Source organism: Balaenoptera ricei, chromosome 13 (genome assembly GCF_028023285.1).
Source record: "Balaenoptera ricei isolate mBalRic1 chromosome 13, mBalRic1.hap2, whole genome shotgun sequence".
Taxonomy (NCBI): Eukaryota; Metazoa; Chordata; class Mammalia; order Artiodactyla; family Balaenopteridae; genus Balaenoptera; species Balaenoptera ricei.
Genome location: NC_082651.1, coordinates 77,950,672 through 77,977,783, shown reverse-complemented (window position 1 = coordinate 77,977,783; position 27,112 = coordinate 77,950,672). Strand labels below are relative to the sequence as shown.

Here is a 27,112-nt window from a genome sequence, read left to right as displayed (position 1 = left end):
ATGAATAAATACCCTTTTAATGTTTTCAAGAATATAATTTCTTCCATTTTCAAAATTTGCTAAAACTGGGGATAAGAAAGTTACATTTATTATCTCTTGTCATCTATTGTGCTCACAGACTGGTTTTTGCTCCTTTGTTAAGGCTCCTGCACCTTCAGAATATTGGCACCAGGTGGAGATAAAGAGCCACGTGCTCTGACTAGGGAGCCTTGACAGAAATTCTAGGTAGCTCGTAACTGCTTTAGACTCACCTTGTGGATTTGTAGATGACTTTGAAATCTGTTAACTACAAGAAAACGAAAGGCTCTCCAACTGGCTTAAGCAAAAAGGGGTAATTCATTAGATGTGTAGCAGGGTATCTCACAGAACCCAAGGACAGTAAGGGCAGCCAGATCTCTAAAGAATCCTTCTCTGCATTTCTCTATGACCACATGAAGCCTTGTCCCTAACCCTCTCAGCCACCCTCTTCGGTCTTTCCTCCTAGATAGCTACAGGGATTGTTCCCTTGTTTCACCTTCCCTGTCCTTCTTATCTAAAACAGCAGCCTCTCAACCCCGTCAATCTCTATGGCCCTCGTGACTTTCTTTTCCTTCATAGCACTTACTACTGCCTGAGCGCATAGTGTGTGTTTAATTATTTTACGTCTCTCCTTTGTCTCACTAGAAAGTAGACTCTATGAGGAAAGGGACTGTGTTTTAGTCACTGTTGTATCACTTGTGTCCAGAAGAGGGTATGGTGCATAGAAGGTGCTCAGTGAATAGCTTTGAATGAGGAAGGAAGGAAGGAAGGAAAGAAAGAAAGAAAGAAAGAAAGAAAGAAAGAAAGGGTGAAAGAAAGAGTGAAGAAAGAAAGAAAGAAAGGAAGAAAGGAAGGAAGGAAGGAAGAAAGGAAGGAAGGAAGGAAGGAAGGAAGAAAGAAAGAAAAGCAAGAAAGTAAGAAAGCAAGAAAGGAAGGAAGGAAGGAAGAAAGAAAGAAAGAAAGATAGAAAGAAGGAAAGAAAGAAGGAAAGAAAGGAAGGAAGGAAGGAAGAAAGAAAGAAGAGCAAGAAAGGAAGAAAGCAAGAAAGGAAGGAAGGAAGAAAGAAAGAAAGAAGGAAAGAAAGAAGGAAAGAAAGGAAGGAAGGAAGGAAGAAAGAAAGAAAAGCAAGAAAGGAAGAAAGCAAGAAAGGAAGGAAGGAAGAAAGAAAGAAAGCAAGAAAGAAAGGAAGGAAGGAAGAAAGAAAGGAAGGAAGGAAGGAAGGAAGAAAGAAAGAAAAGCAAGAAGGAAAGAAAGCAAGCAAGCAAGCAAGAATCCCCCTTGCCGCCACCAGTGTTGTTCTCTGCATCTGAGTGCTCATGGAAGACATAGCTACCTAGCACAGATCCCTGTGACCACCCCCTCCTCACTCAAGCTCCTAATTATCAACTAATTTAGTTTCTTAGTGAGATTCTTGAAGATAAAAAGAATCTACTTGGCTCTGTCCAACCTACAAATGAGTTCCTTTGGAGTCCACCCTAATTCCAAAGACCTTTGCTTGCAGAATGGGGTTCAAAGCACCAAAAGGCAGCCAGAACTGTGGGCAGAAAGGATTTGCATCCCTATGTCAAAACCATTATGGGCACAGCCTTTGACAATCAGTCATTGGTTTTCGTGATTACATACACACACGCAAAATTAAATAAAACTCACATGGATGTGTCCTTCTTCATGAATTCCCAACTGTTTCTACAAAAGCCCTTCTAAGTGAATCTTCTCAGATGCCCTGATCGGAAAGCTAAACTTTACAGGAAACCTGAACCCCAACTCGGCAATTAAGCTTCTCCCTTGATAGATCTTTCATGCTGTGGTTTCCATCTCTCCCAAGAAACCCTTCAACCATTTTTCTGCTGGTCATCCACGTGGTTACGGGCTGAAATCTTTTCATCCATAACTCTCCCCCATACCAGTTCTCTCCCTGTCTTGTCCCAGTTAGCTTTAAAATGGGACAAAACCTCTACTGTGAAACTCCTTGTTTCTTTCTCACCCACCCCTCACAGAGAAGAAAAGCATCCCAACCAGCTTCCTCGTCCCTTTATCTAGAGTGGAGTACGATCACTGCAGCATTAACTAATTAACAGATTCTTGGTCTGGTTGCCCTGGCAATGCTCGCCAAAGCGTCAGAACCCTTCCAGAACAGCACGTCCAGCAGGCAATTAACTGTTTTCTTCACACATGTGAGTCAAGTGCACAGAGCACCTGGTGCAGAGATGGGCACCGAGGGGACACGCTGTAAGCCCTTGCTGACTAGCTGACAGCACCTCGGCCAATGAAGACAGTGCTGGGTCTGCTGACTTGAACATCTGAAGGCATTTAGAGCTGGTGGCTGAGACACCATCTAAGGGGAATAGCAGCCAGTGTGATTTTACAAGAGCATCAGCGTGGTGCTAACACCTTAGAAATCATCTAGAAGAGCAGGGAAAAGACTATCAGCCCTTGGTCAGGCCAGGCTGCCATTGCACTGGAAGAGGGGGCGGCTAGATTGATTTCTTCTGTACCTGTCATTTTCACTACCGTCTCTCGAGGCAGCAAAGAAGACTTTCCACATTGAACCTCAGTCTTGGCAGTTCCCCCAGAGCAGGCCATGAGCCCAACTCATGCCAGGTCAGATGTCCAATCAGGAAAGTCTCCCTCACCCAAGTGTGAGTAACAGAGAACGCTAACTGTATAAATAAACACAAGTGCCAGCTTTCAGCTTAGTTACAGACAAGCATGATATTCCCAGCTTGTTTCTTCTGAAGCTATGTTTGTGGCTCCAGTCTTTAAGAAAGGTGAGTCCCCCGAGGTTCATCTCAAATTCAGATTTAAACTGTTTGCTCCATTACATGCCCAATCACTGATTGCTTCTCACATTTCTTTTGAAGATAAAGAACGGAGAGCTTGAGGCTCACTCAAGCTAGCCTACTTGAAGGAGAGTTTATCGAAAAGATACAGAACTCACAGTCACCTGACCCAGTCAAAGAAGAAGCTAATGTCATAAATACAAACAAGATGATGGAGCTGGGACTGGGCCAACTGTGGCCCAAATGGCAGTAGGAGATGGATTTGAGAGACATTATGGGGAAAACCATCAAGAGCATGTAATTTGCTGAGAGAGCCAATGCACATACTTAACCTGTATGAGTTACCCTATTTTACATGACATAGAGAAACTGGTCGAAGAGGAAGGTAATGTTAACTGTAACCAGGAAAGACGTCATAGAGAACGTGGCTCTGAACTGGGGCTTATTGAAAGATGGGTAAATTTGGACATGCAGGAATGGAGGAGAATGGGGACTCCAGATGTCCCCTAGGAATATGCTTCAGGGTTCAGAGGATGGGTTGTCACACTAGTGTACTTTATACATAGCCTTCTAATTACCCAGTGAGGAGTAAAGCTTGAAAAAATAAATCAGGTAATATGGAAAGTGCACAGAGGTATTCATTTAACATTGGCCAATGTGTATTGGGTGTCTCCTCTGTGACAGACACTGTGATTATACACAAATTGATGTCACACAGGCGCTGCCCTGAAGATGCTTATGGTCCAAGCTCACCGTATTCACAGCCCGTGGAACAGTCTCTAAAAGTAGAGTCTGAAGACCACCCGTATCAATGTCACCTGAGCAGCTTGTTCCAAGTGCACATTCCCAGACTTCTCCCAAGACTGACTGAATCTGACTTTCTGGACTAAGACCCCAGAATCTTCCTTTAAAGCAAATTCACCAGGGAGTGTGTGTGCATCTCAAGCATGAGAATGGAGTCGGGGGCAGAGGACAGAATAAGTATTTTCCAAGTGACCGTGCCCCATATGTGACAAGCATTTTACATAGTAATTCATTTAATCCTCCCAACAACACTACCATGTTTATATTATTATCTCCATTTTACAGGTAAAGAAACCAAAATGCAGAGAGGTTAAAGGTTTTACCTAATGATACAACTCATATGTTTTAAAAAATAGAGGTTCCACAGGTGAAATCTCCTCTTTCACAAAAGAAATTTTTTTAAGTTCAGGATAACAGTCAAAATATTGAGGCAGACCACCACCTTTCAGCTCACCAACAGAATGACATTAGTCCATTTGATGAAAATGCCCAGTGAAGATCTACTGTGATTCTCCCAACAGAGACAAGCAGGTGTAGTTCCCATGGGCATCTCCAGGACAGGTGGAGCAGTCAGGGAGAGAAGGAACAGAAGGAAAGGGGGGAATCAGAAAAGAAGAAAATACACTTACAAATTGAAAAACTGAGTCAGGTGGGACCGAAAATCACCAGAAGGGCCACTTGAGGACTCCCGTGCTATCACTTGGCAAAGTCATTGATTTGCAGATAAAACTGCCTCCCCTTAGCACTGAGATTCAGTGGGAACTCAGTGGCCCAGAAGTATAGACCCTGCAGAACCACTTTGAACAGGGAGAAACAGCAAGCAAAATTATCAACACTCTTTCTTCCCCCTCCACTGCCATTTCAATATAACCTCCTGGGCCAGGCACTCCCTGATCCTTCCCAGATTGCAGACCATACTAAGCAAAGTAGACACAAACCCAGAGAACCAAATCTATAATGACGCCACTGGGAGTTAAGAGGAGAGAACTGCCAGGTAGAATAAGCAGGATTGAGACTGCAGCAGACAACAATGCAGGTTTAATTTCATCATGCAGGAGAAGATTGGCAAGCATGTCCCAACTGGAGCGGATTATTGCAGTGGAGGTGAAATATTTCATAGGATATTTTCAGAGGGAGATGCATGCAGAGGAAACTGTTCCAAATATATATATTTTAAAATATCTTTGCAGTAACAAGCTAGGTAGGAGCATGTGGGTAATTGATACATATGCATGAGAGCATAATTAAGAACTATAAGACCTGGAAGATTTTCAAGCTCTATGGCAATTATAAACTATGAAAAAATACCCTTTCTTGGGGTGTAGGGCTATTATTCAAGCATCTCGCCTCATTATAGGAGCTGGAACTTAAATAGCACTGCACAGAAATTGAATAAACAAGGGGGGAGTTGTCGTAAACTAATAATGACTCCTGGCTTTGTGTTTTTCCAAGAGTCATCCCACACAAGATCTTACTGGATCCCTACATGTATTAGTTTTCTATTGATGCTGTAACAAAATTACTACACATTTAGAGGCTTAAAATAACATTTTTTTCTCTTACAGCTCTGGAAGTCAGAAGTTCAAAATGAGTCTTGCCGGGCTAAATCAAGGTGTCAGTGTGGGGAGGGGGTGTCCCTTGTGAAGGCTCAGGGAAGAATCTGTTTCTTCCCTCTTCCAACTTGCAGTCCTTGGTCTGTGGGCCCTTCCTGCACCTTCAAGGCCAACCACGTAACATCTTCAGGTCTCTCTCTGCTTTTGTTACCACATTGCCTTCTGTCCCTCTGATCTCCTGCCTCCCTCTCATAAGGACCCCTGTAATTACATCAGACCCATCTGGATAATCCAAGATAAATTCCCCATCTCAAGATCCTTAATTTAATCACATCTGCAAAGTCCCTTTTGCCATATAAGGTCACATAGTCACAGGTGCCAAGGATTAGGATGTGAAAATCTCTGGGGGACATTGCTCAGGTAATCACACTCCAAAAATCCTATGAAGCAGGCACATAAATCCCATTTTTCAGATGAAGAAACTGAGATCCAGAAGACTTATTGACTTGCCTTTGTTGGGTAGTTTCGTTCATGTGTCCCACCAGTATTTATTGAGTGTCTTCTGTGTGGCAGACACTATTGTATACACAGTGGAGGAAAAGGAGCTTACATGCTAGTAGGAATAATAAACAGTTATTTAAAGATTCACATAGATACAAATATATTTGTGTTGTAAAGGAATGGGGCGGTAGGAAAGAAAAATAACAGAGGAATCATCATTTAGATTTGTGGGGAGTGAGGTCAGGGGAAGCCTCCCTGAGAAAGTGGTATTTATGCCAAGACCTGAAGATGTATGGGAGGAGATAGTCAAAAGGAGAGGGAACAGCATTCAATCCTGAGGGAACATAGATTGAAAATACTTGGAGTGGGGAGGAATCTGCAACTGCAGGAAAGAACAGCATGGCTGGAGCATAGTGAGAAGATGTCACCTCTCCCTGGAAGCTTTTCCTGATCCTGGACTATGGACCCTCCTTGGACTTACATGACCCCTTACACTTACCCCTCATTAGAACACCATGCTGACTTTAATTCTCCTGAACTAGACTGTGAATTATGGAGAACTAGACTGGATCTATTCATCTCTGAATACCCAACCTTGCACAGTTTTTGGCATGATGTAGGTACTCAATAAACACTCATGGAATAAATGTACAAGTGAGTAATGTATGGTATTTGGATCCTTCTCTGTCCCAGGACCTGCCAACTCAGACCACAGGCCCACAAAGGCAGAGTCCTCCAGCCCTTCCGGACACGAGGGCTCCTACAGCAGCTGGAGGCCTCTCTCAAATGGAGAAGGTGGTAAGAAAGCTGATTTGCCCATAAGTAAATAGCTGTTGTAATTATGGAACATTATTCTCAACAGACCAGCAGACGGAAAACAATTTGCATAACAGACGCGCTTATTCATGGAAATGTTTGTGATTTATCTACCAAAGCAGATGAAGACCCTAAAATTAAAATGTGTATGCCAGCAACAGGAAGCCAAATGCTCACTTCATCCTCTTCTCAGCAAGGTACACACGCTGCCAACAGGTCGGATTCAGCATCTTCAGATCCCTTTACGTTGGGGAGCTCTGGAGAAAGTGCAGATCTGAGAGAGTGGCACAGGAGGAAGGATGAAGAAATGTACAAACCGCCCAGCGTTTTCCTTTATGCCGAGAGGTCAGTGCTGGCAACGCTGGTGGGTACCTGGCATGAGTCGGGTATGTCCTGGCAACCTATCTCCAGAGCCCGTCTTGGAGAGGCATGGAACAAATGAAACCTGGCAAAGCGAAGTTAGGAGGTTCTGAAACACATCAGATCTTTGCATACATCAGAATCATTTCAGTGATTTTTTTCTGAAAATGGGGGTTTTGTGAAAACCTAGGTTTTCATGTCTTGGCCGCAGAATTTCAGATTTAAGTGGTGAATGAAGGTGTCGCCCTGCACACCCAGAGAAGCAGCCACTCTAAAGTTCAACCAACAGGAAATCATCTGTAAGCTGGGAGAACGTGTCACGTCCTGAAAGCGCCAGATGTTAAAATGAAGAGGGTGATCTACGGGTCCCTTGAAGCTGTGTGATTAAAACTCTCCAGGAGATCTGATGTAAGGTCCCACTGGTAAGACACACTGAGGAGGTAACCACATCCTCTACAGCATGTCAATTACCCAAACCCCAGAGTACACTCTTTTAAACCAAGTAAACAATCAAGAAACTCAGTTTTGAAGCAAAACTGAACTCCTGTAAAGACGACTTCCCTTATGAATGGGCTTTAATAGTGAGAGCTCTTACAAACCATTTGGAGACCAAGCTGTGGGGAACCGATACTCCCCAAATGAAACTTCATAAAAGTGGGGTTCTGAGGGAGAAATTCACACTTGAAGATAAAGACCTGGGGTTTATCTTTAAGGGTTTGTTTCTTCTAAAAAATTAACTTCGAAATGCGTATTAACAACGTCTAATTGTTTGCTTGCCTTTAAATAAAAAAATTATTTGTGAGGGGTGGAAAAGCTTTCCATTTCAAAATCCCAAACTCTTAACTCAAAGGTTGGCCTTGCTTAAGGCCCCTGCACACTTTCTATTGTTTTTGGCTTAAAGGATATTTATCTAAGCTCCCACGGGCTGCCAGCAACATTAAAGGCAGCATCTATTAGTGAAATAAACCAACACATGTGGCGCTTTAAGGGCAGGGCAAATCACAGAGGATCTCTTTGATCAGACCTAATGGGAATCCACACTCCTGATGCGGATCAAGTGTCGAAAAGGAAATCTTCCCCGGAGTAAATCGGGCTGTGGGAGCAACTGGGAGAGCGCACACTGGTGAATTACTGGCCCTCTTCGGACACTCAGGGAAGCAGCCACTCAAAAACGCAATCAACAGAAAATGATCTGTAAACTTAGCTCGGCCTGCTACAAGCACTAAATGTGTTCAGATGAAGATGATGTCACACAAGCTCAAGCAGATGGATGGAAGTAACTGACAGCTGATCAGGGCGCAGCCGGGGAAAGCAGAGCTCTCCGCGGTTGCGGAGCGCCGACCAGGGGGAAAACGGGAGTGTGCATCTGGCAGCGCAAATATTTAGTCACTAGAAAGGCCTGTGCTGCAGCGGCCCAGACTCGTCTCACTTCCTGGGCTTTAAGTCTGTTTAGCCATCTAATGATTTGTTTGCTTTTCCAGGTTCCCAGACGTAGTGCCTCTTGGGGAGGATGGACACAAGCATCTAGTCACCCTAAAGGGGGCTCCTTCAGATGGATGAGTTCCCAGGACACATTACAAGCACATGAGCATGGTGGTGGGGACCCAGTTGCCCAGATCACTTCCGGGTGCCCTGACCTGGGTTATCTGACCAGCTGTGTCTTGAACTGCGAAAGTCCCACCACCATACAGCCCCTCAGAGGCCCAACCAGAAGCTGGTCTCTTCTCTTCCTCAACCTCACTGCCTCTTAATAAGGGGACTTCCAACATGCTTTATATGTCTGTAAAAGCATCTGATTACTTTTGATCTAGGATATAGAAAGTTACAAAGGCATTAAGGAGGGGTGCTGAGCATATCTGAGAAATGACAAGAAACCTTGGGAATTGGCTACTCAGAGACTGCCTTTGGCTGGCAGGATACAGACATGGGGTGGAGGGAAAACTTCTCGAATGTGGAATGCGAGGGTCGGAAGCATCTGAGACTCCTGTTCTAAGGCTGGGTTTCTTCCCTGTCTTATGAAGGCCGAAGACTCCTCTGTCTTAGGAATAACTGACCGTGCTCAGCTCAGCCCTGCCCTCTACCTCCTGGGGGCGAGGGGCTGCAGACCACCTGTGCTCTGCTCTGTCTCTCTGGGCAATGCTCCCCACACCTTCCCCAGCCCTACACACACACACACACACACACACACACACACACACACACACACACACACACGGTCTATTTCCAGGCCAGCGCTATGTGGCTGATTGGGTTTGGTATTATCAAGCCCACTTGGTTGACAGACCTGATGCTACATCCTTCAACCTGGTCTCTATTTGTAATAAAAAATGACATTTGGACCCTAGTTTTATTTTATTTTTCAACTTATTAAGAATCTGGACAAAGAAGAGGTAGGCTGTTTATTGGGAACCCCAACAGTTTTGGTGGAAATGGCACAGGGTTTGAAGCCAGGAGCCCAATATTTAAATTCTACCCCTACTTCCTAGTCTAGGAGCTTGGCCAAGCCAGCAACTCAGCAGTTCTCCAAGGGTAGTCTGTGGACCCCTGTGGTTTCAGGATCCTTTCAGGGGCCCTGCAGGGCCAAAACTATTTGAATAATAGCACGAAACTGGGGCTTCCCTGGTGGCGCAGTGGTTGAGAATCTGCCTGCTGATGCAGGGGACACGGGTTCGAGCCCTGGACTGGGAAGATCCCACATGCCACGGAGCAACTGGGCCCGTGAGCCACAACTACTGAGCCTGTGCGTCTGGAGCCTGTGCTCCGCAACAAGAGAGGCCATGATAGTGAGAGGCCCGCGCACCGCGATGAAGAGTGGCCCCCGCTTGCCACAACTGGAGAAAGCCCTCGCACAGAAACGAAGACCCAACACAGCCAAAAATAAACAAATAAATAAATAATAATCAAAATACCAAGAACCTCCCACATATTACATGTTAAAAAAAATAAAATAAAATAACAATACCAACACTATTTCCAACTTCATGACTAAGATCAGATAAAGATTTAAAAAAAAAAAAAAATAGTACGAAACTCTTCTTGTCCTTTTTTGTTGTGCTGACATTCACACCGGGGATGCAGAAGCAGTGGTAGGTAAACAGCTGGCGCCTTAGATTCAGCCCAGTGCCCCCCCAACCGTACCCTGCCATCATGTTCTACACCACCGCACATTTGCAGGAGAACAGGGGGGTAACAGCCAATTTCATTTAAGAATGTCTCTGATAAAGCAGTAAAAATGATTAATTTGATTAAATCTCAACCCTTGAACTCAAACCTTTTCAGTATTTTGCGCGAGGAAAGTACACATGAAAAGTGGCCCTGGTGAGACACCTTCCCGTGAACAGCTTTCCTTAGCACCCTGGAGGGCAGATTTCCAGCAGGTTCTGGAGGGCAGAACTTGAGCCAGTTCCAGAGCTGAGATCTCCAGCAAGTCTGCCACTTTGCCTGCACCCCAGTGGCTTCTCGGCCGTGCAGGAACCACAGCGTGCCCTCTCCACCAAGGCTTCGATCAGCTCTGGGTGGAGGAAGGGAGTTATTTCTTATCTCAGACCCAGGGATAGCAGATGCCCTTCTATCTGCTTTTGTTACATTATTTAGCCCTCTCGTTACTTTTTACTACCCTGTCTCTCGTTACTCCAATCCCCCGTTATAGTTAAAAAGTCTTTATGTAAAAGACCCCTATTCACCTTACTGTGTGGTTTCTCTCTCCTGATATGACCCAGATTGATACCCGTACAATAAGATGGTTTCCTCCACATCCCCTAGAAAGGAAGCCCCCGGTCCAACAGCGCCCTGAATGTTCACTAAGTTTCCATGGTAATAAAAAGGGGTTTTTAAAACCGCTGCCCAGAGGGCTGGTCTTGCATAGTGTAAGTCAGAGGGGGTGGGGATTAGGAGGGGACCTTGCCTTGTTCACTGATGCCCTGTTTGCTTCTGAAACAAAATGCCTTCTCGTGGAGAGGGGTGAGGCAACACTGAGGAGGGAGAAGCAGCTTTGAAGTCACCCGTTAAGCCTCCTCTTCCTTCCCTCTCTTCCTTTACCTCCTGCAGGACCCTCCTAAGGAAGGACGGCTGGGCAGGGCAGCCTGAGGCTCTGGGAAGCTGCCTCCACACACCTGCCTGTCCCCGTCACACTCTCAACCTGGCCTCTGTCTGGGTCTCTGATGACGTGAGGTTGCATGGGGCAGCCTCCCCCCCTCCCCTCCCCTCCAGAGTGGCTTGATCTGCAGCCACCAGGGTGTGGGTTGACAGCAACTTGGCGGGAAAGGCACCTATCAGGCCCTTCTGGAATTCTAAGAAACCTGAGGGGGAGGCCCGGGAAGAGTTGAGTCATGAGGACCTACAACTTCCTGTGGACCTTGGGTAGGTCACTTACAATCTCTGAACTCCCTCCCATTTCTACTCCTGCCAATCTGTCCTCTGCTAAGCTATTGGAACAATCTCTCTCCAAATCACCCTCTATCCTGCTGCAACCACTTGTCATTATAGCACTCATCCCTCTCCTGATGAATCCACGTTTTAATACTCTGTCCTTTCCCACGCCCTTCCTTCTACCGAGCTCATCCTTCTGTCCCTGGATCCGTCTTTGAGCATTCAAACTAAGTACCACGCCCTCCAGGAATTCTTCCAAGCCTCCCCAAGTTCATCTGAGTTCCCCAGGTGTGTTCTCACCCCCTACACCGGGCTACTTTCTTGTATTTTCCTCCAAGCAGACTGCAACCTCCTTAAGAACAGGAGCTGAATTTTCATCTCCATAGGTTAGGATCTAGGCCAGCACCTATATGTCTATTTAAAAAAAAAAAAAAATCTAAATAATCAAATCAAATCAAATAGAGTAAGTAAAGTAAAATAAAATAAAGAACTACCTGCCTTCTCTGTGCTTGGGGTTATTGAACAGACATCAGCTGTTACAAGTGCCTGGTCAGGCATCATTTTACTAATGAAGAAACCGAGGCCCAGAGTTTAGGTGACTCGATTACATCTCACAGCTAGTACGTGACAGAGGCGGGACTCTGGCCCAGGTTTCTTTGCGCTCAGACACGTAGCCTCGCATGGATGACTTTCAGAAGAGGCTATGGGAAGGTGATGGTGAGAAAGTTGGAACACCGGTCAGGCCAGTGAGGAGAGCATGAGATTCTGTCAGGTGGTTGCTGAAATCACTTGACCTTCTGTCGTTTTAGGACAAGGGGAGAGAGCGGCAGGGTCGCTGGGAACCTCTCCACAACGTGTGGCCTTAGGCATTGCTCAGCCCTCTGCATGGGAGCTGACCCACCTGACGAGGGCTGCTGGAGAGGGGTGTACTGAGGGGCCCGCTCCACCCACCATGCGTGTAGACACGGCACCCGTACCTCAGCAGCCAAGCCACAGAGCTGGAAGCACGCAGTCCTCCTGCCCCCAGCCCCCAGCTCCCCATTCTGGTCCCAGGTGTCAGGGGGGAAATTACCTTGCTGCACGGGTATCTTCCGACTCCTCTAGCAGCAAGTCACCAAACAGAAGGGCTTGCGGACCAAAACGCAGGAGCCTCAGCTCACGTGGTTGATTGGATCAATTGAAAACAGGGAAAAGCAAGGCAGGGAGAGACGGAGTAGTAAACACACTTAGGATATTGTAGAAGGTCCACGCCACTGAATGCTGGGCTACAGAATGCTGGGGTGTCCTGTCCCTCTGCCACGTCAGCCCTTCCTGCTGACGGTGTGCTCACAAGCACCAGAGCTGAGGCTTTGAGCAAAAGACCGAAGGCTCTGGGCCCAACCACACAGGTGCTCTATCAGTGAGCCTCAGGCAGGGATGGCAGGGTACAGCTGCAGCTCGCCAATTAGTCAGCTGAAAGCCATGGTGCTTATCTGCATTTCTAGGGGTTAGAATGGGACCGGGTGGGCGTCACCAATGGGCGGCTGATTGAAGACTGAGTGCCTCACGGGTCTCGTGTATGTTTGACGTATCCTGACTATTTGATGCTTCAGGTGCCTCATGTATATTTAGTGCAAAGCATGAATATTCAGAGCCTACTCAGCTCCTGCATCCCTTCCTAAATTCACGCGGTGATTCACTCTCTTTATCTACGTCTGACTTGTCTCTCTTGCCATGTGCTTCTACACTTAGTTTTATCTATCCTCCTTATTTGTTGGTTTCTCTTATTTTCTAGAGCAGAATCAAATATTCTCAAATAATCCAGCAGATGCATATGACTCCACGTCTATCCACTAGAATAGTAACCCCCAACTACGAACCCTACTTTACAATTTGCAAAGCTCTCTCATGCTCACAATCTTATTTAATCTTTGCCACCAGCCTGGGAGGCAGGAATCACCATCCCAAATCAGAACATGACAACACTGATACTCAGAGAGGTTAAATGACTTTCCTAAGGCCACACAACCTCACATCCAGTTGGTGGAAGAGGAGACGTAAGCTCATGTCATCTGGCTCCTGGTCAAATGTGTTGCCCATTTCACCAGCCCACCCCTGGATCATTCTCACTCCGTTAAGGACCCCAGCTTTCACAGTAGGACTTGCAGAATTCAGACCTCTCCTCTCAGCTGCTGAGCCTCCAGCCTGGCATAGCCTGATCTGAAGAAACCATCAGTTCTGGGAGCCTGGGTGTCGGACACACACGCACTCAGGCAGCAACGAGCAGCCCTGAGCAACAATCTCCCAGACCCCTTTCCAGGCAGTGCCTGCAAACCGTACTGCACCTTCCCAGCCACCAGAGTCCCCGGGAGACCTCCCTGCAGCTCGCCCCTCCAGAAGCTCCTCCCCCACCCAGAGGCAGGGGCAGTTTTAGGGGAAGAGTGCCTGCCTCCTGAGAACTCCATGGCCCTCCCATCATTAAAGCCCTGGCCAAGGCACTCTAATAATCTCAGATTCCTCCTTTCTCAAGGAAGCTAAAGACCAGGAAAAGAATGTTCTGTGTGAGTCAACCATCCAAGCTGCACCCAGGGAACCCCGGACCCTGCAAAATGGGAGAGAGGGTTAGCACACAGCCCAGCCTTGCTGTGGGGCCTGAACCGGCCTGCTTCTCTGAGTGTGTGCAATACCGGGGGTGAGAGAGCAGAGGCGCCAGCCTGGGGCCCGCAACCTGTCCACCCGCTCTGCCTGAGTAAGGCCACTGCTGCCACTGTGCAGCCTTAGCTGGGCTGCGTCTGTCATTACTGCTGATGAGCAAATCAGGCCACCAGCTGGGTGAGTGGAATGTCAAGCTTGGTGACATTCCCTCTTGGGGGAGACCTGATGTGAGGCCAATGGGAAGTCAAAACAAAGACAAAGATCATTTTGATCCTTTCATTCGGCCAAAAGGAAAATGAATCTGGGAAGCAAACCCTCTGTACGAAAGCCCCGAGATTGATGTTTTCCAAGCAGAACCGCAGCTTGGGTTTCAGGCATCAGAGCCTTGTGGCCTCTGGTTTGCCCTGGTTCAGAAACCACTTAGCTTCTCCCCTGGGGGGAATCCTGGGGGGGGCCATTGTAGAGTGGAGTCAGCCCCTCCTGTGGGTCCACAGTAAACCATAGCAGAGGCCTGGCTCAGTGCTAAGCAGTGTACCTACGTGATCACACGTGATCCACACCATCCTCTGGACCACAGATACATTGGGCAACTGGCCAAAGGTAACTTACACTAGTAAATGGTGGCGCCGGACTGAAGCAGGCGTCTTTTTTCAAGCCCAGCCTGTACTCTTGGCAAATTTATCTCCAGCCAGAGGCAGATTTAGAAGTTATACAGTCCAACCTCCTCCAAGTGCACACATAACTTTTGTAAATAGTTGAATTGAGAAGTTAGGGAAGTCATCTAAGGCCCCGTGGATTGCTCTTCAGGAGAACAAAAAACACCCAGACTCCCTGCCAGGGTGAGGCCTGCTCCTTCCAACACCCCACCCTGCCTGTTCTGGCCTCATTTTCTTCTGCAAGCAGGAGAAGCTGTCGAGGCTTAGGATGGAGACGAGGACTTAACAACCAGCCTTCAGGCCCAGGACCAGCCGCCTCCCGCTACTCACAGAGCTGCCACTGCCACTGCCACCCTGAACGCAAAAGTCTCTGGAACTTTCCTCAACTGGTTAATCCCTCTGGAAGGATGAATTCTGAATGTGTGAGAGAAAACGATGCCCAAGTCCCTGGAATGTCAAGATAGGAAGAATGTCTTCAGATAGAGCCTGATGAGCTTTTCAAAGGTGGTTTGAAAAGCCACAGTGCTCGGCATCAGAGTGAACCTATACCTTATGCAACATCAGAGGGACCCTTTTAGAGGAAAGTCGTTTGTCCCCAAGCAAACATTATGTACTAAATATTTTCCGCTAGAAACTCAGTTAGATGCTGACTTTTTAAATGACAAGATTCACCTATTACTTCAAAAATCATTCATTCATTCAATAAATACCAAACGTGGGTTAGGCACTAAGCCAGGCGCTGGGTTCTAAGGGTGAGTGGACTGAGTGCATCATCAAAGAGATGCATTTGAAACAAGGGCTTAAAAGCATAGTTTGCTCTTTTTCAGAAATGAATGAGCTGTGTAAAATAAAGTACAGTACATCAATTAAAACCTGAGCAGAGGGCTTCCCTGGTGGCGCAGTGGTTGAGAATCTGCCTGCCAATGCAGGGGACACGGGTTCGAGCCCTGGTCTGGGAAGATCCCACATGCCGCGGAGCGACTGGGCCCGTGAGCCACAATTACTGAGCCTGCGCGTCTGGAGCCTGTGCTCCGCAACGGGAGAGGCCGCGATGGTGAGAGGCCCGCGCACCGCGATGAAGAGTGGCCCCCGCTTGCCGCAACTGGAGAAAGCCCTCACACGGAAACGAAGACCCAACACAGTCATAAATAAATAAATAAATAAATAAATAAATAATAAATAAATAAATGCTGACCAAAAAAAAAAAAAAAAAAACCTGAGCAGAAAAAGGAGGCAAGAAAAGGGGAGTGAGTCCATGCGGGGCGGAGGGGGGCCTTGTGCTCTGAGTCAGGCTGGCAGGACTCTAAACCAGCTGGGGTTTCCCAGGGGGCTGAAGTTGTCATCTGCAGTCCAGCACCCAGGAAGGAGCCCTTGCGTGGGGACAGGGCGCCATCTAGTGTCTGCTCATCCGCAGCACATGCCATAGATGTGGGAAGGAAGGTGCTCCGCCCCTAACCTGAAAAATCAGGCTGAGCTCACATTTTTTTAAGTGCGTTGCCCAATGCCAGACACGCTCATATCTTGTCTCATGAAATTCACCCTGTGAGGTTAGCATGTTTCTCGCCGTCTTATCGATGAGGCTGTAGAGATTCGAAAAGGCGAAGTTCCGAAGGAACCCCTGAGCTAAGCCGTGATTTGAACTCAGTTCTTAGGACTCTGAGGTCCTTGCCTGCACCCTGCTGACAGTGGCGGAAAGGAAGGGCTTGAACGTCTCATGGCCAAGCTTGAAGGCCTTGGCTGATGCCTCAGCCCCTCAGGAGAGGGTCCCGAGGCCATGACAGAACTCGCTGGGCCCCTGCCTGCCTGTGCGGACTCGCTCACCTGCTCCATCACGACAGAGCTAAGCCCCACCCCTCGGGACCGTGGCTGTTTCCCAAACACACCATGCCCTTCCCTGCTTCTGTGTACTTTTTCTCCATGTGCAGGACCGTCTATCTGGAACCTCACCGTTCTCCCTTTACTGTCTTATCTAGTGCCTCTATCCTTTAAGACGGCCAAGCATCACCCCCCAGGAAGCTTCCCCCGACTCTCTCAGGCTGGCCTGGGCACCTGTCTTGTGTGTTTCCCCAGCACTCTGTGCATCTCCATCACAGCGTGCCTTAGGCCATCTGTCCGTCAGCTGTCACTCCAGTAAACTGTGACTCTGTGTCCCCAGTGCCTAGCACGGTGCCCAACCCATTATAGGAGGTTGACACATGTCTTCTGATGGATGGGTGAATGTTTGAACGGCTGGCTGTCTGGACAGGTGGAGGGGATGCAATCCCACTGCCCAGCTGGCCTCACCATGCCAGGGCCTCATCAGCACCACAAGCAAACCAGCTGAGCCAATCAGCATGGAGGACCACTGTGAGGACATCGGTCTAACAGAGAGTAACTGCTTCCTTGCCATGGCTGTGCACTTGTCAGGCCTTCTCACTCCTAGTGTCAAGTCAGCTCTAGGTCACATCTAAATTATCCAACAGAGTTTCCGGAGCAACTGCTGGTCAGTATGGTCTCCAGAGTTGCTTGGTCTGTGGTCCAGAAAAGCCCTCACTGACAACCTGGGCCTCTGACGAGTAAACCTTCTCCTGCTTCTGAAGTTCAAGGTGACTGGAGGACAGAGCCTGTGTCTGTGTGACGTGAGAGGAGCTTTAATAACAAGATGGCCCCTTTTGCAGGTGCCTGGCATTGGAGACGAGGGGTGCCCTCCTGAGGCCACACTTCAAGGAAGCAATGATAGGTTCAGAGAGGGGAAGTAGAGGAAGAAGAGGAAGGTAGAAATGGGGTATGAAACCTTGGGTGTTTCAGAGGAGTGGTCGTTGTGAGTGACTGTGTTTTAAAAACAAAACTAAATAATAATGGTTGTAAAAAAAAGACTTGTCCTGCCTAAGGAAAAAAAGAGCAGCTTCATCTACTGAGTGCCTACAGCATACCAGCATTATTTAGTCTTCATAATGACCCAGTAACGTAGACATTTTGAGCTCCGTTTTACAAATGAGTAACCTGAGGTCCAATGTCATACAGCTAGAGTGTTCCTGCCCAACCTCTCCTCACTTTCATTCCTGTTGGATTTTGTACCCCTTCAGTCTTCGGGACTCTGGGAGAGCATTGGTAGCTCAGGCGCTGGGGCCAGTGACCCCAGAGGGCTGTCTTCCCAGAGCTCCCCAAGAGCTGGACACACAGCTTACTCCTCCACAAAGCCAGGCAGAGCTGGCCCCCTTTTACCTACCTAGGACCCACAAAACTCATTTTTTCCTTTTCTTCCATTATAAATTTTAAAAAACGTATATTTCATTGGGAAAACATCAGCTTGGAAATCCTGGAGGCTAAAATCATTTCTCTAACCCGGCGGCACCACAGAAGGAAAGCAGTGCTCTGTACAGTAAGCTGCTGACTGCCCTGCCCTGGGCCTTAACTGGTATCTAGAAGGTTCTCTCTGGTGACTAAGTTTTTGTACAAAACATGAGAGCAAGGAAAAAAGAAAAACAGGGATAAATAAAGGGCAGGTATTTTAGTCCCCTCTTGCACTGCCCTTTCATCAGAGTCCTTTTTTCCTGAGATTTGAAGGCTTAGGACGGGACCCCCAGGCATGCTCTGTCTCCTTGGGCTGGACTTCTAGACAGCCCTACCTTCTGGACTCCCTGACTCACCTGTCTTGGCACCTGAGGACTGACTGCTTGCTCCTCCGTTGCTGGGCTTCTGGAATGCAGACTTTCCACCTGTCTTGGTCATGGTAATCTTCTGGCTTTTAACTTCTGGAAATCACTAATATCCACCACTCAGACCTTCAGCGTGACTTCCTCCGGACCCTTGAACAGTCTATCCTGTCCTAGAGCTTTACTTGCCCCCCATGCCCTGGGGTGACAGAAGATGGGGAGGGGATATGTGGGTGGGGACATGGCTTTGCCCCTCATCTCCGGTACTCAGCTTTGGGAGGGCACAGAGGGAATCAGTGGGGGTGAAGGTCGGCAAGGCACAGGGTATCTGTGAGTTGCTACAGTGATACCTAAACTCAGGGGGGTGAGGGTAACACACGAGTGACAGGAGGGCAGCTCAGACCACCACCAAGAAGTCAAGCAGGGGGCTCTATCAGAATTAATTAATTTGAATGTAGATCTCATCTGCACCAAGCAAAACCGTCACATTGTAATGCAAGTGTCATGAACGGAATAATGGTACCACCTTCCCATCACCCCAAAAATCTGCAAAATGGCCTTCATCATGCAAAGCAATAATAACTTAATTAAACCAAATATTTAAAACGGCAGGGTCTAAAGAGAGAAATAATGATAAATAAATAGACATAAAAATCTTTAAAAGACTATAATTATATGACGACTGTTTACAAAATCAGTAATACCTCATGTATTAGTGCATATGGCACTTTACGGTAAACCACTTCACATTTTATCATTTGGAATAAATAAAGGTTTTTATGCTTCAAAAGTGCCCCTTTCAAGTGCTCCTTCCTCCCGCACTGCCCATCTACCAGGCTGTCAAACTTCCTTTAGTTCCGCCAATGGACACCCTTTTATCACCTATTCAGCCTCCTCCTTTAGTCTGCTATGGACCTGGAAACCAGGTAGTCATGTTTGTTAGAACAGTTTGTAAATTAATAATAAATAGAATTTTAACGAATGGCTCTGGGTTGCTAACTTATGAGTAAAACGCATGGGCCTTGGGAAATGGCCATTGTTCTGATTTTCTGCCTGGGTTCTGGGTTGGTAGGGATGCCAGGCAAGTGAGGGGCCACTGTAGCACAAAAAATCGGATATACCGACCGTCCGCTGATTAACTCTACAATGCAGCGTGGATTTGTTGTTCTTCTTTGAAGTAGATCTGAGAGCCCATAGGTCAGGTAAACAGACTGACACCCATCACATGCAGAAGCCCTGTAAGAAGTCGGGTGTTTTAAATTCACTGGCACCCCCCAAATCCAACCATCGGGAGATACTGTCAGCAGAAGATCACACGGTGACCTCAGATGCCAGATCCAGCCCATCCCACCTGGACCCTGACAGTTCTGTTATTTTCTGTGTTCTTAAAAGCTCAATGTACCCCTGCCCCACCCCCAGACCATTAAAAGTTAGCCTATCCCTCTACCAGTTTATAGATGCCGGTACAGATGCCTACAAACATATCATTCCCTCTTCAGATCTTGAAACCTAGACTATTACCCCAAATGTGAGAACGCGGCATGTCTAAGGTCATTTAAGTTGGACACCTGTGGAGGCAGTATTGTGTAAAGGAAAACACACCGACCCTGGAATCAGATTGCTTAGACGACGTTTCTGCTTGTGACAAGGTCGTGGTCACAGGGAAAGAGAGCTGGTCTTGACAAGTCCAAGGCAATCTTTACTACCTCGCTGCTTCCCTCTTTGTATGCTGCCCATCCAAAGGGGAGATCTGCAGAAAAGAAATCTTCACAGATGAGAAGGGGATGGCTGGAGACACAATCCTGAAGAACTGTAGGTGGGTTGAGCATGGGTTGGTCTCAGCCAAAGGCCACCCTTGGGCCATATGCAGAGTCCTCAACGAGGGCCGATGAGCGTCCAGCCTTCTCAGGATACAGAGTCATCATCAGCCACTGGAATAATGGGGAAGAAAGTTATGATCTATTCAGACCCATCTCTGACATTCAGTTAAGGATGCTTCATTTCTCAGTCACCAGGTCCTAGAGCCTGACGCAGGGCTTGGGGCCTCCTCCCCCATCACTCCTGGGAAGCCAGAGACAGGACATTAATGGATAGCTTAGCCAGAGGGAGCACACCATCCCATAGTAAGTATAAATCAACCTGAAATATAATCAACCTTGACTTCCCTTGGCGCCTGTGAATGATGATAGCCAAGATGCAGCCTGATTCTATATTCAATTCTCAATGCAATTTTCCCCCATGAATTCGATTTGGCATGCTTGTGACAGCAGTGTGCAGGTGTGTGGAACCACTGGGTAGCAGAGATCCAGTAGAGCATAGTCTACATGTTTACATTTATGGGCCCATTTGTCTGACAGCTTTATGTGGGTGTGATGAACGGTCCCTCTAACTCACATAGGGGGGGACCTCTGGGGAAACCACTCCCCAGGCCAGTTACATAAAAATGGTGACGCTGATGTGGTGATGATGAAGATGATAATGGTGAAGTTGCCAGTGGGGTCAGAGAAAACCCCAGAGTGAAATTCCAGCAAGTTGGCTGCCACTCCCTGTAGGCCTCCTCGGATGGCCTTGAGGATCTCCTCAAGGAGCCAGAGATGGTCAGAGCTGGAGAGAACGGTAGAGACTACCTCACCCAGCCAGCTCATTTCGCACATAGGGAAGCTGAGGCCCGGCGATGTAGCGTGATTTGCTGACAGTCCCACAGGTGGTTACGAGGGGTGCTGTGGCTTCACCCTGGGTCTCAGGCCAGCTCTCTTGCCATGATAGCACGTTGCTTTCTAGGAGACTGCTCAAGCTGTGCGCTGCCCTGTGTCAGTTGCCTCTGTGATGGCTGTCCTGTTCTCTCAGTGCTGAGTACGTCGCTATGGAAGGATCGCTTGGGATCAGGTGTCCTTGGGGATCTGTGCCTGGGTACGGGCTCAGAAGTTCTAACCATTGCCCCTCCACCTGCATCCCACCTTCACACTCAAATATGGGAGTGATTGAGGGTAGATACATGTTGAGGGTCCCTATATCTTAGAAGCTTATTCCATAAACTGAACATCTGAGGTCAAGGAAGAAACCCCAGCTTTTATTAGTCTCTTTCTAAGCAGCCCAAACAGAGGATGTGTTTTAGACAGAAAGGGCAGATGTTTCAACTCCAGACTCCAGTGTCTCCACATCTGGCCCATAGCAGGTGCTCAGTAAATCCGTGCAGCTTGAATGATCAGGGAAGACAACCAGCGTCAGACACAGAGCTGTTTTCTCCTCAGCGTGTCACCTCGTTCATTCAACGAACACTTGTACCTTCACATGTGCCTGGCACACAGTGGCTGCCCAGTCATATGTGAGGCACCCATGAATAAGTGCAATGAATACAGTGCTCCATCGTGAGCTCAGCAGAATGAAGGGCACTCAGAACCCTTCTCCTTTACAAGCCCCTGAACCGGCAGCGGCCACTGCTCCCTAAGATGACGTGAATCGACCCCATGGAGAAGGTCTTACCTCTGGCTTCTGGAGGTATATCCCTTTGCCATCTTGGGTCAAGTTTTGGAAGACGTCTGTGAAAATGCAGTAGAAAAGAACACAGCTAATATGTGTGTATGTGTTGGAAACAAGGGGGACTAGCTCCTCCCGTATGGGCCCTCACCCAGGAAGCCAATCTCGGCCTCTGTGCAATCACACGCGCCACACTTGTTCTAAGCGAGCCGCCTCACACCTTTGCCCTGGAGCAGACAGGGCATAAGTTAGTTTGGGTAGATGCAGCTGGGTTTCACAGGCACAGAGCCAGCGTTCCCCGGAGCTCCCCGCACGGGCAACAGTCCTGTCTCGTGCTTGAACTGGGGACAGGTGGGCAGTCCACGTGGAGAGCAGAGGAAGCCCGGGCCCTCCCTCCTTCCCCCCAGCTCACCCTCCATGTTCTCCACACGCAGCATCAAGCGGACAAAGCTGACGACGTCCATCTGGAGGTCAGGGCTACCGTAGCGGATAAGCATCAGCCGGCAGACGTCATCACTGAGCACGATTCCTGCATTCAACAAGGGCTCCCACCGTGGGTGCCGGAAACCTCATATCCAGCTCCCCTCCCACCTGAGGCCCCTTAAATTGTCCCTCCACTTCCGGGACCTGAATCCTAATAGCCTAAGATCTTCTTTTACACGGTTCATTGTGAATTGTTCAATTATTTAGCCTATTCATTTTATTGTCTCTCCATTCTCCATCCCTGTCCCCTAGGCAACCAGCATGAGGATCTTTTTATCACATGGGTTACTGGCCTTGAAGGCAGGAGGTAGTCTGCTTAGTGGTCAAGAGCATCTGCCTTGGAGTCTGGAAGTCCTGGATTTAAGCCCCAGGCAAGTGAACTTCTCTGAGCTTCAATTTCTTCCTCTGTGAAGTGGGGATTATAACAGGGTGTTGGCAAAGATTAAATGCGAGTATACATGTGCCAACCCTCAATGAATGTTAGCTGTGATCATAGTGATAATAATCAATGGTTTAGTTATTCACGGATCCTGGTCTCTGGGCCTCTGAACTCGGGGAGTAACTCTGCTCATTAGAAGACTGCAGGACGCCACATGCCCTGCCCAGCACCACTTACCCCCACCCCCCCGCCCCATCCCCTGCCTGGTGTGCGCCCTGCAGCACCAGCTCCCCACCCACCGGGCCTACCCGTGTCCCTCATGGCAGCCCACAGCTGGGCCCAGTTCAGGCATCCTGAGCGGTTAGTGTCCTGCTTGTGGAAAACCTCCTGCAAAGAGCCCACACCAAAGGCTAAGGAAGCCAGGCGTTTCCAAGCCCCACCTGAGAGCCCCTCACACCCCAGCGTCAAGGCTGCAGGACTGCTGAGTGTGCGCTCCACCAGTAGGCCCGGCTGCCTAGACAAGAATAGGGCGGGGGTCCCGCCAGGATGCCACCTCCTCTCCCCGTTCTCCTTAAGGCTTGTGAGAGGGCGCGGTCTTTCTGTTACGGGGGATGGAGAGTCTGGGGACAGGTAAACGTGCCTAATCTGAGCACGCCATCCAAATTTTGAAGGGCTTCCAACCTTATGACTCAGGAGACGGGAGGAGAGTTGTGAGTAATGATTGGAAAAGTAGGAGGGAGCCAAGTTATGAAGGACTCTAAATGCCATGTTGAGGAGTGTGAACTCGACTGAAGGCCACGGGGAGTCTCAAAAAATTTTTAGTAAGGAAGCGATGCGATCAGATGTCGCCTTAAAAATTCAGAAGACTATTGCAACAGGCTCTCTGAGTTTGGGAGAGAAAGGAGGAAACACTAAAAGGACATTAGGGAAGATTAGGTGAGTGGTTGGGTAGAAAGGGCTGAAAGGGAGAGAGGTACCTTATAGTTTTGCAGAATTGCCATTTCTGCACTGTCCCGTGGGAGGCGTGGTGAACACTTGTTCTTACCTGATAGAGCATCAGCTGCTTCCACGGGTCCCTGAATTCCTGGATACTCACGGTGCCGGACGCATTAAGCTGATAGCAGGGTTAAGGTCAAAGCCGCCAGGGGAGTTTTGTCCACACCTCTGGAGGCAGTAATGGGCCCTCCACACAGCAATGTGCACTTTGGGACACCCCATTCAATAGCTGGCCTCCCTTGACTGATCAGTCCAGCCCAGGGCTCCCCGGCCCTTACCAGGAAAGGACAGAATGAGCTGGAACACAGCAGCACTGGGAGGAGAGGATGGTCTGATGATGGTGATGACGACAGTTACCATTTAGTGAAGCAGGGTATTCTGACATGGCCAATCTGATGTGGTTTAAATAAAAAACAGTAACTCTTTTTTTCATTGTTGGCAAAACCAACTCATGGAAGGAGTCAGGCACAGGGTGACTAAGGGTGCCTCTTATATTTAGTCATTTTTGGAACAGTTAAAAGCTGAATGGTTAGCCCTGTAGACCACGTCCAAGTACCCCCGCATCAGAGAGACTGGCTCAGAAACACCATGACACACCACCTCTCTTTGAGCCCTGATGGCGGGCCTAGCACTGAGCTCTACACTTGACCTATGGAACTTCATTTTCACCTAGTAGGTGGGGTAGGTACTAACTCCTCCCTGTTATGGATGAGGAAATGAGGGCTCAGAGAGCATGATCTTGTCCAAGTTCATACAGCTGGTGACAAGGGTGGGACCTGCCCCAGTGCCTGCATACCTGACCACCATCCCACACTGCCCGCAGCCTCTGCAAAGTCTCTGCCAACATTCTTTATATTTGCAACCCCTCTCACAGTATCCATTCTATGTGCCTCTCTGTGGTGTGGGTAATTAAACTCCGAATAACTTAAGGCAGACGGTTTGCTAGAAAAATGACAGTGTTGAGAACGAGGAAAGCTGATTTCGCGGCATGTCATGGAACTCCCCAAGCTCTGGTTTCCTGATCTGTAAATGGGGGCAGCTGCTGCCCCATCACCAAATGGAAAACTCAGGACCCTGAGGCTCTTGTAAAAGCTTCTTGTAACCTGGAGAATTGTTACTAACCGCCACCCTGCAGCTGCCTCCTCCTCGCTATCAGGAAGTAAGCTTATTGTTATTAATAACAATATCGATCACTTTTCGATGACAGTGCTGTCCTAAGCACTTTACATGGGTTATCTCATTTGCATTCACATACCAATCTTACAGAATAGGTTTTGTTTTTTGGGTTTTTTTTTTGTATTTTGGCTGCGATTTTTCGGGTCTTCGTTGCCACTCACGGGCTTTCTCTAGTTGCAGTGAGCGGGAGCTACTCTTCGTTGCGGTGCACGGGCTTCTCATTGTGGTGGCTTCTCTCGCTGCGGAGCACGGGCTCTAGGCGTGTGGGCTCAGTAGTTGTGGCTCATGGGCTTAGTTGCTCCGTGGCACGTGGGATCTTCCCAGACCAGGGATCGAACCTGTGTCCCCTGCGTTGGCGGGAGGATTCTTAACCACTGCGCCACCAGGGAAGCCCCAGAATAGGTTTTAATACCATCTCTGGGCTGCACATGAGGACCTGGGGCACAGTGAGGCTAAGTGACTAGTCGGAGATCACAGACGTCATAAGAGCTGGGGTTGGGATTCAACCCCAGGCAGCCTGGCTCCAGGGCCAAAGCTCTCAAACAGCGGAATGCATCCTCCCACAAACCCAGAACGGTACGCCCAGTAGGGCCAGGATCCCCTGGCGGGCCTCGAGGCTGAAGAGAGGCTGTTCGCTCCTTAGACCTGTGAAGGAACAGAAAGCGTCTGCATGCCGGTGGCCCCAGGACTGCATGGCCCTTTTCTGAACAGGAAGAGGCAGTGCTGTCTAGGCCAGCCATAGGGTCCAATGACCACCATTTACGTTGGGGCAGGAAGAATGAGAACAGTGGAGACAGAGAGAGAAGGCTTAGAGGGGATTCCTACGTCCTAGTAACACAGTAAAACCCTGCAGAGAACATTCTGGTTTTGCTTCACAGTAGGTCAGACGAACATGGTCCTGTGTATCGGAGGGCTGGGGTGGGGGCAGACAGGACGATAGAGTCACAGGCTCCCCAGTCTGAAAGGGCACCTTTTTCAAGCTCCCACCCAAACCGGGAGACAATCTCAGATGTCCTGACAGATGGCCTGTCGGTTCTGGGAGCTCACTTTTTCACATGGATCCATAGCTCCAAGTCAGGAGAAATTTCTCATGTTAATTCCAAAGGAAGCTCCTGTAAAACTCACTCACTAGTCCTAGTTCTACCTCCAGAAAAGCATAAACAGGTATTTGTCCCCTCTTCGACTCCTCTCCTCCATTCTAAACATCTAAACCTTTCTCCATCGGTTCCCCAGATGATATGGTTTCTAAATCCCCGCCTCCCTCTTCTACGCACTATGCTTTGCCAGCGTCTCCCTAAAACGTGGTACCAAGACTGGAATGCACTCCTGCAGCCACAGGTGGATTAAGCAGAGTACAGTGGGTCTATCACTTCCAAAATTTTCAGTCCGCATTTCCCAGATTAGGTTCCAAGGGAGATGTTTTGCAGAGAAAGGGTTTTGAGTTCAAATACATTTGAAATATTCTGTATCCATGACCCTTGTCTCCATCACCATGTACCTTAGCACGTGATCAGTGTACAGGAGCCAATGTTGAAATTTTGTTTAATGCAGAATTTCCTAAGCACAATTGACCATAGAATCTAACCCATTTTACTTCATGGAACACTTACTAAAACCTCTTGGTTTCTAACATTTCTTGGAACACAATTTCAAAAACACACACTGAATGCTTCCATTAAATACCGCCTGAATTTGGATTAGCTTATTTAGCAGCAACTTGAAACTATTAGCACATGTTAAGCTCAAGGCCAACTAAATTAACCAGATAGCTTTCAAATTAACTGCCACAAAGATGAGGTCTCTTCTGTTAGGAACTTGTGCAACTGATTTTTTAAATATTATAAAATGGCAGTTTTTAATTACCACCCTGACTACACTTCATCTTTTTGGCTTGGGCACAGCTTGTGGTGAGCATTCGGAATTTCAATTCTGTTGGCTATTATATTAATTATTCCTCCCAGTTCGGTGCCATCTGCGGATCTGATAAGCCTGCATGCCATGTCTTCTTCCAAGCCATTGATAAAAGTTGAGGAAGTGTAAGGGGACCAAGTGCAGAATACAGAGACTCTCAACTAAATATCTAAAACGTATAGGCTCTGACCCATAACATAGAATTATCTCTCTGGGTTCATATTTATATAACTCTTGGGATGATGATAAAACTTGTGAATCATATTGCAACTTTCCAACTCACATTTCATCATTTATTATGGGAGACTTTACCAACTATTTTGCCAAAAGCTATAGTAGCTCTCCAATCTATCAACCAGAAACCCTCTCACAGGAATAAATGAAAACAATGTGTCCATCCATTCTTTCAAAAATCATTTTGCATACTTGTGATTAATGCCTTAAAAATTTTAATGTGCAGAAGCCATCTCTTTTACAATTTTTTTTTTTTGAGGAGGGGTAGGGAGGGGCCGCATCTCATATTGTATAATTTCTAGAGTCTCCCTTTCTGGCTCTTTTACGATAC

The 27,112-nt window shown here is 47.9% G+C and overlaps 1 protein-coding gene across 1 annotated transcript in view; it reads right to left on the bottom strand.

Moving 5' to 3' along the window:
- The window catches only part of CAPN14 (calpain 14), a 59,019-nt gene that overhangs the window by 12,936 nt on the left and 18,971 nt on the right, over window positions 1-27,112 (bottom strand). The window contains 5 exon segments of the mRNA XM_059942610.1: window positions 21,609-21,664; window positions 22,015-22,131; window positions 22,773-22,851; window positions 23,510-23,578; window positions 25,217-25,281. Of these exon segments, the coding sequence (XP_059798593.1) occupies window positions 21,609-21,664; window positions 22,015-22,131; window positions 22,773-22,851; window positions 23,510-23,578; window positions 25,217-25,281 (386 nt within the window).